At 42.1% G+C, this 13,796-nt stretch overlaps 1 protein-coding gene across 10 annotated transcripts in view; it reads left to right on the forward strand.

The window, feature by feature from the left end:
• rims3 (regulating synaptic membrane exocytosis 3) overlaps window positions 1-13,796 on the forward strand; it is a 194,408-nt gene that overhangs the window by 67,185 nt on the left and 113,427 nt on the right. For all 10 annotated transcript variants that reach the window (XM_048557713.2, XM_048557711.2, XM_048557707.2 and 7 more), the window contains one exon: window positions 1,359-1,636. In XM_048557713.2, the coding sequence (XP_048413670.1) occupies window positions 1,420-1,636 (217 nt within the window). In that variant the 5' untranslated portion in view covers window positions 1,359-1,419. The remainder of the gene's footprint in view (window positions 1-1,358; window positions 1,637-13,796) is intronic.

Consider the following 13,796-nt stretch of genomic DNA (forward strand, 5'->3'; position numbering starts at 1 on the left):
CCTCTGCTTGGTTTCCCCAATGTAGAGGTGGCCACACCGGGTACAGCAGATGCAGTATACCACATTGGTAGATGTGCAGGTGAACATCTGCTTGATGTGGAAAGTCATCTTGGAGCCTGGGATGGGAGTGAGGGAGGAGGTGTGGGGGCAAGTGTAACACTTCCTGCGGTTGCAGGGGAAGGTGCCGGATGTGGTGGAGTTGGAGGGGAGTGTGGAGTGGACAAGGGAGTCATGGAGAGAGTGGTCTCTCCGGAAGGCAGACAAGGGTGGGGTTGGAAAAATGTCTTTAGTGGTGGGGTTGGATTGTAGATGGCGGAAATGTCAGAGGTTGGTGGGGTGGCATGTGAGGACTAGGGGGATTCTCTTTTGATGGTTATTGCGGGGCGGGGTGTGAGGGATGAAGTGCGGGAAATGTTATGTTCTGCTGTAAATGCCACAGCAGAAACAATCATCTATTAACACTCCAAGGAGTGTGTAGTTATCTGCCTCTAATATATAGAGATAGTAGGAACTGCAGATGCTGGAGAATCTGAGATAGCAAGGTGTAGAGCTGGATGAACACAGCAGGTCAGAAGAAGGAGAATTTTCTGAAGAAGGGTCTAGGCCCAAAATGTCAGCCTTCCTGCTCCTCTGATGGTGCTTGGCCTGCTGTGTTCATCCAGCTCTACACCTTGTTGCCTCTAAGAAATACTGGTTTAAGATACTATTCCAGAAGCACTGTCTGACCCTGTTTAACTCTCCATAAAAGTAACATATGCCAACAGTTTAATATCAAAACTCTGAAAATGATAAGTCTAAATCATTTAATGTTTGTTACAGGATTTCCCCTCCCCCACTCCAATCCAGGGCCAAGCTGCGGTCTCTTTGAGTGAGATGTTGACTTTTTGCTGAATCAGAATGGTATTAAGCTTTGTGTGCAGATCTCGTAGGAACTGAAACGAGGTCATTCCCAGTACAGTCTTTGTGAAATTTTTCTAACCAACAATATTTATTGAAAGATCATGCCCTACCTCTGAGCCAGGAGACATGGATTTGAGTCCCACCTGCTCCAGAGGTGTATTATAATATTGCTGAACAGGTTGAATTAAAAACAAAATCTAATTCAATTTGACACCCAGTCCCACAGACATAATTTTGAGAAAAATTTCAAGTGCAGAAAGAGACCACTTGGTCCATTGTGCCTCAAAAATGTTACCTCCTCAGTCCCATTTCTGTCCATGCGCTTGTTACAACTTCTAGAATAAATGGGTCATAATAACCGCGTCCTCTGATGGTCCTCTGCAGTCGGAATTTTCAATATGTTCACGTTTTATTGGAAACACTAAATTGAAACAATCTGGTGTTTCTTATTTCAACAGTTTGTACTGAAAAGCCTGAGAAAGAATCCGCACGGCAGAGCAAAATTAGAAAGCAGCAAAAATGTATAACGGAGCTACCAGTAAGACAGCGAGGAGTGTGCTCCGGAGTTCCAGTATAAGCGGAGAGATGTATGATATGGAGAAGAGCAACACTAGCCAGCAGGAAGCTGTGGCGGACAATGCCATTAAGAAGAGACGGTCTAGTCTCGGTGCCAAAATGGTGGCTATCGTTGGACTGTCGCAATGGAGCAAAAGTACAACACAACTAAACCAGACCGGTAAGCTGACTACTAAACTTGGTTGGTTTACTCAGGTGATTGGGGAATGATGTTCTGTCTAGTTAAAGATTAACACACTGTGAGTTACTGTAAAGTCAAAGTGCAAAATACCTATATAAACCACCTACCACACTGATAAGCGAAATGACAGTGGTTTGTACTGGGAGCAGGTTAGATTAACAGCGCACACTAGTTCCTCTGACACTGCCTGGTGCAGGCTGCATGCTGCACTGTCCATTCCCAGCCTGGGATATGTTTCCTAGGCTCAGCTGGGATGGCAATAGGAGTAAGCCAGCTGGATCTGGCATCCCATAGTAGAAAAGAGAAAACCATTCCCAACTTTTAATCTAGCGGCATTATCTGCTGACATATGCAAGCATCAGATGAGGACAGTTTCAGGTTCTGTTCTGATACCTGCTAGAAGTTACTTTTGTGATGAATATTTACAGATAACAATGGGTTTCTACGTATGAGGGTTGCTAATCTTGTGCAGGAAAAGTGAATTAGGAGGGAAAATATATAATGCCATTGTTGGGATGTTTTTTTAAAAACTGTTGACAGCAAAGTCCTCTTTCTGCAGCTGCAGATTAAAAGATTGAGTGTAGTTTATGAATGTAACAAATTGAACATGGTCTCTTCAAAGGAAGGCTCAATTTCCCACCCTCTCCATTTCCATCTCCTTTTCTTAGCTGAAGGTGTCAGCTGTAGTTCAACAGGAGCATTATTGCTCCTGACTTATAGATTCAAACTCCACTTCCAGAGAGATGAGAATGTAATTCAAGCCAAAATTTCCCAGCATCAAGGGAGGGTGGCACTAGCCCAGGTGCAGTCTTGTAGATGTGACATTAAACTGATGCCCCAGCTGATCTTTGAGTAGAATATCAAAAGTTGCTGTGACCCAACTTCAAGAAGATTAGAGGATGTTCTGCAGTGTCCTGTCCAATAATTTTTACTCAACTGAAATAACTAAAAAGAGATCATCTGGTCATGGCATGTTGCTGTTTATGGGAGCTCACTGTGCAAACATTACTTGCTGCATTTCCAATATTATAACAGGATATCATTATTACTTTTCAAAACTGCTTCAGTTGTTGGAAAGCATTTGAAACAGTCTGAGAGTCAGAAGAACATAAGACAATAAGAAATAATTATTAGATCTGATCTGATCTCGGTCTCAATTCCATTTTCGTATATCTCCCATTACCCCTTACAACGTGTTGACCACAAACTTGTCTAAGGTGACCTTGAATATATTCAATATTTCATTTTAAATTGCTGTCCAGGGTAGAGAATTCCAAAGATTCACAACCTTAAGAAATTCCTCCTCGCCTCGATCTTACACGGGGGCCCATTATTTCATAACAGTGCGCCCCTGTTTCCAGATTCCTCTCAGCACCTAACCTGATGAGTCCCTTCAGGATCTTATATGTTTAAATAAGATCAGTCACAGTCTTCTCAATTCTAATGAGGGTAAGCCTAACCTAATCAATCGTTCCCCCAAGACAAACTCTTTGCCTAGATTTTCATCCCAGGGTAACAGGAGTTTGGAACTTTTCTACTTGGTCCACTGCAAGGGTGGGGATTTCATTCACCATCCACTGGCTCACTAGTGTTCTTCAGAGAAGGAAATCTACCATCGTTACCTGGCCAGGCCTACATGTAACTCCAGCTATAACAATCAAACTAAAATGAACATGACTTAAACATTAATTCATAACCAAATGATATTTCAGAAAAGAAAACAAAAATAGACATTGCTGGTGAAACTTAGCAGGCCTGGCAGTATCTGTGGGAATCAAGCTGAGTTAACATTTTGAGCCCAGTGACTCCGCGTCAGAACACCTTTTAGAAAATTTCACTTTATACCAATGCTGCAAGCATGACTTGTATGTGGGTGGCATCAAGAACAGTACCAAAGTTTTCTCCAGCTCTCCAACAGAGTTTCACCACTTACTGAGCTGACTGCTACAAAGAGCTTCGTCAACTATTCCACCTGAAGTTAGTTTTGTAGATATAATTATCACTAGCAAGGCGCACTTTGAACTCCCGCACTCTGGTCACGCCAGCCCTGAAAACACTGGTCTCCAAAGACTCCTTTATCTGATCCCATTGGCTAGACACCCTATGGGGAGGTGATAGCTTCATGGTATTATTGCTGGACTGTTAATCCAGACAAACAGAAAATGTTCTGGGGTCCTGGGTTTGAATCCTGCCATGGCAGATGGTGGAATTTGAATTCAACAACTATTTGGAATTAAGAGTCTAATGATGACCATGAATCTATTGTTGTACAAAACCATCTGGTTCACTAATCCTCTTTAGGGAAGGAAACTGCCATCCTTACCTGCTCTGGCCTACAGGTGACTCCAGACCCACAGCAACTTAGTTGACTCTTAACTGCTCTCTGGGCAATTAGGGATGGGCAATAAATGCTGCCTAGCCAGCAATGCCCCTTATCCTGTGAATGAATTAAAAAAAAACAGTCTATTCAGCTCTTCTAAAACTGTCTTTTCTACAGAAAGATTTGCTTCCTCTCCCTGTGCCATTTTTGTACCTGCTACAAAACCTTTCTTGTGAAAGTTTTATTCCTCCTGCCCCACAAAAGTCTGACACAGTAGCTCAGTGGTTAGCAATGCTGCCTCACAGCACCAGGGACCTGGGTTCAATTCGACCCTCAGGTGGCTGTCTGTGTAGAGTTTGCAAATTCTCCCTGTGTCTGCATGGGTTTCCCCCAGGTGCTAGGCAGATTAGCCATGCATATGAGAGGGGAGATGGGTCTGGATGGGACGCCCTTTGGAGGGTCAGTTTAGACTCAATGGGTAGAATGGCCTGCTTTCATGCTGTAGGGATTCTATGAAGAATTTCTGTGAGAGGCCTTTGCTTGCTGCCCAACTATGACTGTAGCTTAATTTCTCAATTAGTTTTACAGTCATAGCAATATTTCCTACTTTAACACTCTATCCTCCTTGAGGTAAAGGCCGACATTCAATTTGTTCTGCTATTAATTTTCTATACCTGCATATGCCCCCGTGCCGCATCATTCTGCAGTCTCTCCTGTTTAAGTAACACTCCATTATTTTGATTTTGCCACCACATAGGACAAAATTACAGTTTTCATTTCAAAGTTGAAATGTCAAATTACTGCCCACTCACCTTTCCCTTTGCTGATTCCTTGGCGTGGAATTTTTTGTTGCTGAAACAGAGAGCCTGAAATAGAAAATGCTCGAGTCAGAGCTCACACCTCAGGGGAAACTCCCTTGAATGGCACAAACCTCAAGTGAAATATTGCTTCACCTGCAAGTTGTGTATGTTGTCTTGAACAGTGGGGAAAAGCAGGTTGAATCGGAAACTTGTCTGGAGTTGTGTGGGGAGTTTCCGTGGTGGTGGGGGCGGCTGGAAATGTAACATCCGTGATGAGGCTAGACTGAAGAAGTTGGGACTGTTCTCCTTGGAGAGAAGAAGATGGAGAGGAGGTATAATAGAACTTTTTCAAAACCATGAATGGGCTGGATGGAGTAGATGGGAAAAGCTGTTCCCACTCGTAAAAGAACAAAAAAATGACGGGATAGAGATTTAAAGTGATATGTAATTCATTCTCACCTCAGCCCTTACCCTTTAGATCACTGGATATTGGACAGATAATTACCTGCTTGTCCTCTTCTAGTCATTGATATTGCTTTATCATCTTGACATGACCCAGCCTTTGTTATTTTCCCAAATCTGGGGTCTCTGATAGAAAACCACTTATCTGAGCTGCTTGACTACTCAGTATGGACCAGTGAATGAGGCTTTTAAGTGTTCAGCTAAACATTGATAGGATCACTAACATGTCGCCTCCTGGATGAAATGTTTGGACTGTGGAATATTTCTCTGCCTATTTTTCACTGCTGTCTGCGGGATTGGCACGTTTGCTTGGGCCACTTCACAGACTCGGAAGAGTCCCTTTCAGAACTCTGCCAACCTGGTCTAACCTGGATCCTTGGAGACAGTAAAAACTGCTGATGCTGGAGCCCTTCCTCCTTTTGCTCTAAAAAGCTCTCCTTTAGTAGTTTCACATGTCCTCGCAAATGGTGCTAACAAACTAATTTGAATGGAGTGGGCCCATTGGACTCATTGAGTACGTTTCTGGTGGCAGACAGGATGAACATCTAGTTCCTTGCCTCAGTTTGTGGGGCTGCTCGTGGCAGTATGCTCAGATGATTGATTAAAGGCTCTGGCAATACCATTCTATCTGTTACAGCAGGTGCTACATGAAGACGTCCACTGGGCCTTGCTAAGGTTACCCAGGATCTTGTGGAATATTTTGGATGTGAAATGTGAGCCCTGGCCCAGCTGGATCTGGATTGGCAGATTTGATTTTAAATATTGTGTGGAACACGTTGGTATCAGTTGTACATGTTGCTGTATGTAATAACACAAACTCAAGTAAATCCTTTGCAGCTTTTTCTTTTAAAATTGGATTTTGGAATGGCTGGTACTAACTGGTACACACTTAACACCCAGTTCGTCCCCTCCCCCCACTGCACCACACAACCAGCCCAGCTCTTCCCCCCCACCCACTGCATCCCAAAACCAGTCCAACCTGTCTCTGCCTCCCTAACCGGTTCTTCCTCTCATCCATCCCTTCCTCCCACCCCAAGCCGCACCCCCAGCTACCTACTAACCTCATCCCACCTCCTTGACCTGTCCGTCTTCCCTGGACTGACCTATCCCCTCCCTACCTCCCCACCTATACTCTCTCCACCTATCTTCTTTACTCTCCATCTTCGGTCCGCCTCCCCCTCTCTCCCTATTTATTCCAGTTCCCTCTCCCCATCCCCCTCTCTGATGAAGGGTCTAGGCCCGAAACGTCAGCTTTTGTGCTCCTGAGATGCTGCTTGGCCTGCTGTGTTCATCCAGCCTCACATTTTATTATCTTGGAATTCTCCAGCATCTGTAGTTCCCATTATCTCTCACACTTAACATGGGCTTGTTTTTACCTGCATTTTCACCAGTGGTACTTTTCTGGGATAAGAGAGACCTTCCCTGAAAGTTTTCTCTGTGGTAAGAAGGACCAATCAGGATCAGCCACTTCAACAGCCATGTTACCCAATCAAAAGAGATAAAGAAAGTTTCTACCTCTGCTTCCTCAAACTTAGGAACTAAATGAGCAATCAAACGACCTTCGCTCTCACATCTGAGTTAATGGCCCCTTTTGGGAAGTAGAACTGAATCACAGGACCCCTATAGTGTGGAAGCAGGCCATTTGGCCCATCAAGTCCATACCAACCTTACGAAAAGCATGCCACCCAGACACACTCTCCTACCCTATATCTGTGACCCTGCATGGCCAATCCATGCATCCCTGGACACAATGGGCAATTTAGCATGTCCAATCCACCTATCCTGTACATGTTTGGGCTGGGAAAGGAAGCCAGAGCACCTGAAGGGAACCCACGCCAGCATGGTGAGAACTCCACACAGACAGTCACCCAAAGGTGGAGTTGAACCCAGATTCCTGTGAGGCAAACAGTGCTAAACACTGAGCCACCCCAGAGATTCCGCTTGATCTGTTTTAGTTCAATATCCCCCTTCTACCATTCTTCCTGTTCTCTCCTCACCCTTCCCTCTCCTTCTCTTTCCCTTTCCCTTTCCTTTATCTTGCTCCTTCCTATTACTTTTTCTTTTTCTCAAAATTCCAATTTCTGTCGTTACATTTTTGATTTCTCCGCTCATTGTCCTCCATCACACCTTTTGACATTCTGGGTCTCTGGGTTTTGGCTGAAATTTTCACCCCAAGTGCCTCACTGAATCATTTAACAATTTGAGGGACAGAATTTTTAACCTTCAAGAGTAACTTCCCCTCATTCTGGTTGGAAAATGCTGGCATTGAATACAGATATGTTTATACTGTAATACAAGCTCGTGAAAAGCTTTTTGCAAATTCCTTTTTTTAAAGCTAGTCTAATTTTTTTATTTTGTCTGTGGGATTTAATTGTGAATAACAGCCTCCAAATTCCTACAACCTGTTCCCAGGTGAAGTGCCTACATTTATTTCGGTTACAGATGGGATGTCTCAAATTGTAAAAATGCCAGATGAAAAGGGATGAAATGGCTCCTGTTCTTTATTCACCCACCCCATTGGTTGATTTCAAAAATGTTGAATTTAATATGATCCTTTCTGTTGTGGATACCTTTCTCCAAGACCATTCTGAATTTATATTTGAAAAGAAGCCAATTTAATCAGGCTTTCTTGAATTAACAGAAAGAGTAAGTTTATTACTCACTAAACACAAGAAGGGCTAGTAACATGGCACATACAGTTAAGAAAGTAGAACAGCAAGTGCTGGAGAAACTACTCTGGCAGCATCTATAGAGAGAAAAACAGCAGTAACATCTTGTGTCTGATAAAGTTCTTCTTCAGACTCCTCCAAGAAAATGTCATATTTCCAGAATCCACAAGTACTTTGATTTTATTTGAAGCAAGAGCTGAATCCAAAAAGATAATTAGTTTTTAAAAAGATATGCAGATCAGTCTTTGAATTGATTGTGAAAATCAGGTAGTTGAATTTTGTATCCCTTATCATATTAGTCACCAGTAAGGTCAACTTTGGCTGTGGAACAGTTGGTTCTGAGATTCTCGGCTTCATTGTTTGATTGAAACCACTTTGTCTGACTCCATTCAGGAGTGGGTGACTGACAGCACTCAGAGTTCAGACTGTTCTTTTTCCTTTTCACCTGCAGTGCAGAGGTATTTGAACGTCTGCTTTTAGTGCTATGATCCTCACAGCCGCGAGTCCAAAGCTAGGACATCAGGCCACGAACACATAGAGATGGTGTTCACTCTTGATTTTAACTCCTTTTTTTGTGTACTCCTGGAAGGCCAAAATACTGAAATCCTGCAAGAGATGGCTTTCTGCTGAGAGAGGAGGGGTTGTCGGTCTCCTTGTTATCACTTACAGTTATATTTCTCTCTCTTTGAAGTGTCCCTGACTCCTATGGTTACCACACACGACTTTGTGAGAGTATACCATCTGCAGTTACCTTTTGACTGTAAGTCCTCTTCTAAAAAAAGAATATTTTAAAATCAAAAATTAATTTAATAGACACCCACTTAGTTTTAAACAGTGACCCCCTAGTTCTAAGTGCAGTAGAATTCCCAACTCACACTTGGCATGACCAGTATGTGAGCTGAATTAAGAAGGAACTAAATTTACTAAAACACAGCAGCAGCCAACAAGGCAAATAAAATGCTGAGCTGCACCGAGGAACTGCCTCACCCTGAGGAAACTAAGCCAGATCAGCAGTAGCAGTGTAGGAAGATGTTGGTGAGCCAAGTAATCAAAAATTTCTTCAGAGCAAACTGTCATCTATCTTCTTTCCACAGCACCAGCTCCCATTTGTGGAGCACCTTTAATGCAGTACAATCCATTCAATATGTTGATAATTGGCAACCCTCCCGACACTTCCCCAGTAGCCCCTAAAGGAAAGAAACATGAAGAAACTAAAGAATAGCATGCATAAATGTTCCAAGGCACCTCCTAGCATCATACCCAGACAAAGAATGAAACTGACTGCCTTAAGCAGGTGAGGTTTGGTCAAGGAGGTAGTTTTCGTTTTGATGGATGGTTCAAAGAAAGAGAATAGTAGAAAGTGTTTTGGAGGGGACTCCAGAGTTTAAAATCTTAGCAGCTGAAGGAATAATCATCAGTGGTGGAACATTTAAAACCAGTGCCACCAGACTGTTGAATTGAAGGACTGAAGGTATAAAGAAAGGATTGGAGAAGGTTACAGAACTAGGTGGTGCAATATGGGACACCTGTATATGTTGGATATCAGAGGGCTGATGGACAGGAATTGGTGCAGACAGAAAAGCCAGAGAGGGATTTAGGCACAAGGATGGGAATTTTAAAGTCTACAGTTTAACTGTGTTCTGAATTCACCACAACCTGCCAGAATTTTAGAACAGCAACTGATTCTGTCATTTAGTTGGCCAGCTCAAAAGGACTCAATACATCCTACTAAATTAGAACTGAATATTTTAGCTTACTACCTTGTATCAAGTTCCATTTAGCTTAGAAACATTAAGGAAAATAGCTCCTGCCTCTTTTTTGCCTTCTGGTGGTTGTGTCGGCTGTGATTTCGCCTTCATGAAGCCATGCTGACTCTCTAATTTTTTACATATTTCTAAATGGTCTGCTGTTACGTTCTTTAATAATAGATGCTAATATTTTCCCAAGAGCAGATGTTAAGGTACCAGCTTATAGTTACCTGTTTATTGGCTCCTTCCTTTGTCCTTTGCAGTAATGGCTAGAAGTACAGGTAGAGAGCTTATCTCCATATTTGAAGCGTATATTCTCTTCATTCGTATGATCTATGTAAATAAATCAGTCAGCGCTTTGAAGCATGTGTCACATCCTGTTACAGTATTTGCTTCACGGTCTTTTATAAAATTAGGATTTGTGTTAATGAATTTGAGAGCACAGTATTTCCACTGCAGAAGGCATTAAATACCGTTAGATCATATTATTTTTTAAAGCAGATAATAAACAGAATAAGGTGCATCCTGGGTTATAAAAGTTTGACTGTAAGGAGTGTTTAAAGTTTTTGAAAGAGTTTGCCCAAGATCAAATTAAGATGGAGATAAAAGATCCTCTGGGACTTTTCAGAGAGCAAGGAAATTCTTCCCTGTGTCCTGATCAATATTTATTCGACAACTAACATCCCCAAAAAAAACAAATGTGGCTATTGTTTCATTTGTATTAAAGAGATTGAGCTATGCACAAATTGCCACTCACAATACTGACAGAACAATACTCATTACAGTTCGAAACAATTCCTTTGTGATGTTCTTTCTTTTGGGAGTGACAGTTTCTAACTCTTGGGAAACTGGGACCATTCCCAGGGAAGGCGTGCCTGAATAAAACTGATGGAAGTGGGATGGATGTCCGTACTGGGAGATCAGTTGGTGAAGTAAGTGCAGAGGAAGAGAAAATAACATAAATAAACAACATACAGCAAAGGGAAAATAGAGAATAGCTGAGAGGAGAACTAAATAACAAAATAACATAATAAATAACAAATAAATAAATAAATAACAAAAGCAGAAATTGCTGGAAAGGCTTAGCAGGTCTGGCAGCATATATGGAGAGAAATCAGGGTTAATGTGTCAGGTTCAGCGACCCTTCCTCATAACCTGCTGAGCCTTTCAAGCAATTTCTGGGTTTGTTTCTGATTTCCAGCATCTGCAGTTCATTCGGTTTTTACAAAATAAAACAACTTCGAATGTCAAGCAGAGGGAGATTTAAACTGTAATCCCTAGCTATACAAAGTATTATGCATGCAATTGGTAAGCTAAAGGCACAAATTATTGTGGAAGTGTCGACAAACTTGTCCAGCAAACTCCAAAAAGATCAGGAATTCAAAGGCTCTCCATTTCTGTTTAAGGTCACTATCACTATGGTCTGGATGTAACTGTAGCTGAACTTACAACAAACGCTTGCACTAGTTAATGACCTAATAATGAATGGCCTCTAAGAGACTGGGTACGAGGAATTGGAATGCAGAATATTTTGCAGAGAAGTATAGTATATATGTATATATTTAAATATGCACACACACGTGGAAACACACCCTCTATCACACACACAAACACACACTCTATCACATACAAATATACGCACACACTCACATACATTCTCACACACCTTCGCACACTAACACTCACACTCTCTCAAATACACACACACACACACACACACACACGTTTACATGTACACAGACAGACTCACATGCACAAATACACACTCTCACATGTAACTGATTATACGACCTGTCCAATTTCAGAAGACAAATCTGAGAGAGTGCAAAACAACTCTGCATCAGGTTTTCCAACTGGTGGGATGAGTTAATATTGGGCGGGATTTTTATACCCCTATATCTGTTGGATTGGAAGCATTAAACCCTTTAAAAATGGTGGACAGTTCCCAATTCTGAGATTGTTGTCCCATTCCTGGTTCCAGCAATGTTTGTTAGCACAGGATAACGTGTGGCTAGCAAATGTGCTCATAGCACTCCCAGTCTTGGTGGCTCCAGTATACACTCATAGAGATATAAAGCACAGAAACGGACCTTTCAGTCCAAATTGTCCGTGCAGACCAGATATACTACATCAATCTAGTTTCATTTGCTAGAATTTGGGCCTTATCTTTCTAAACCCCTCCCATTCATATACCCATGCCTTTTAAATGTTATAATTGTATCAGCCTCCAACACTTCCTCTGGCAGCTCATTCCATACAAGCACCACCCTCTGTGTGAAAAAGTTGCCCCGTAGACCCCTTCTAAATCTTTTCCCTCCAACCTTAAACCTATACCCTCCAGTTTTGGACTGCCCCACCCTGGGGAAAAGGCCTCTCTATTTACCGTATCCATGACCCTCATAAACCTCTATAAGGTCACCCCTAGCCTCTAACGCTCTGGGGAAAATAGCCCCAGTCTATTCAGCCTCTCCCTATAGCTCAAACCCTCCAATCCTGGCAATATCCTTATAAACCATTTCTGAACCCTTTCAAGTTTCACAACATCCTTCCTACAGGAGGGAGAACAGAATTGTATGCAGATTTCCAAAAGTGGCCTAACTAGTGTTCTGTACAGCTACAACAAGACTTACCTACTCATTTTCTCAATGCACTGACCAATAAAGACAAGCATAACGAATATCTTCTTCACTATACTATCTACCTGTAACTCCACTTTCAAGGAACTATGAACCTGCACTCCAAGATCTCTATACAGCAACACTCCCAGGACTTTATGATTAAGTGTATAAGCCCTTCCCTGATTTACCTTTACGAAGTGCAGCACCTCACATTTATCTAAATTAAACTCCATCTGCCACACCTCGGCCCTTTGGCCCAGCTGATCGAGGGCCTGTTGTACTTTGAGGCAGCCTTCTTCACTGTCTACTGCACCTCCAGTTTTGGTGTTCAGCATTTTAGACCCACCTTGGAATCTTGATGAAGTCAGGTCTGTTACTGCTGGAGATCACAGATCCTTCAAGGAAGCATGAACAATGGGAGAGCACGAGTCTGGAGCCAGAGACCCAAAATCAATCAGACTTTCAACATTCCCATTGGAATTGACTGCGCTGTTGTCTACTCATAAAAATTTCAATCAAACACAGTCAGTGAAAGTCCCTTTGAAGACACCTTTAATTCTGTGTAAACACATAGGTATTACGAAAACATTTCACAGAAAGATAAAGTTAACACACAGCAATACAAATGTTAATCAAGCAAATCTAACAGTCCCCTTTGCAACTGTATAAACAGCCTCCCGCAAAGCTGAATGTATTAGTCATTCTTGGACCTCAGCCAACTATTCATAATGAGGTCATCTGGCAAAAATATCAACAGAAGCAGTGTGAACATATGGCAATAGAGGCATAATTAAGGATATCAGAGGGCCTATCTAGCCACAAAAAATTGTACCTGGGCATCCATGCTCTTGTTTGGGAAAAGAATAAATAAAACTTTAAATTCAAACATGTTTATTCAAGAATATTTTTAAAATGTATTTGTTGGGCAGAACCTGATGCTGCTGCAAGCATCTTCAAAGAAGGAAGTAAAGAAAATTAGTCCATCTTCTCAAGTTTGCTATTTTCTGTTTCTCACTCTTAGAAGCCAAATGGTACTGTGTTCTGGTCTGAGTAAGGAGACCTGTGATCAATCTGTATGATTGCATTTGCTAGAAAGAATATATACACAAATCTTGATTACATTTTCATGTTTTCTGACTTCAAAATTCTCAACAACATGTTCTGACAGCTCCTTTTCCTTTATTCATTCACGGGATGAGGGCATCGCTGGCTAGGTGGGATTTGTTGCCCATCCCTAAGTGCCCACAGGGGATTTAAAAGTCAACCACATTGCTATGGGCCTGGAGTCATAAGTAGGCCAGATCAGGAAGGATGGCAGTTTCTTTCCCTGAAGGACATGGAACCAGATGGGTTTTCCCCCAACAATTGGAAATGGATTCATAGTTATCATTAGACTCTTAACTGCAAACATTTTTTTAAAATTCAGATTCCTCCATCTGCCTTGGTGGGATTTAAACGCAGGTTCTCAGAACACTATCTGGGTCTCTGGATTAAGAGCCTAGGTTATGCCTCCCCCTTGCTG

This window comes from Stegostoma tigrinum, chromosome 24 (genome assembly GCF_030684315.1).
Source record: "Stegostoma tigrinum isolate sSteTig4 chromosome 24, sSteTig4.hap1, whole genome shotgun sequence".
NCBI classification, from domain to species: Eukaryota; Metazoa; Chordata; class Chondrichthyes; order Orectolobiformes; family Stegostomatidae; genus Stegostoma; species Stegostoma tigrinum.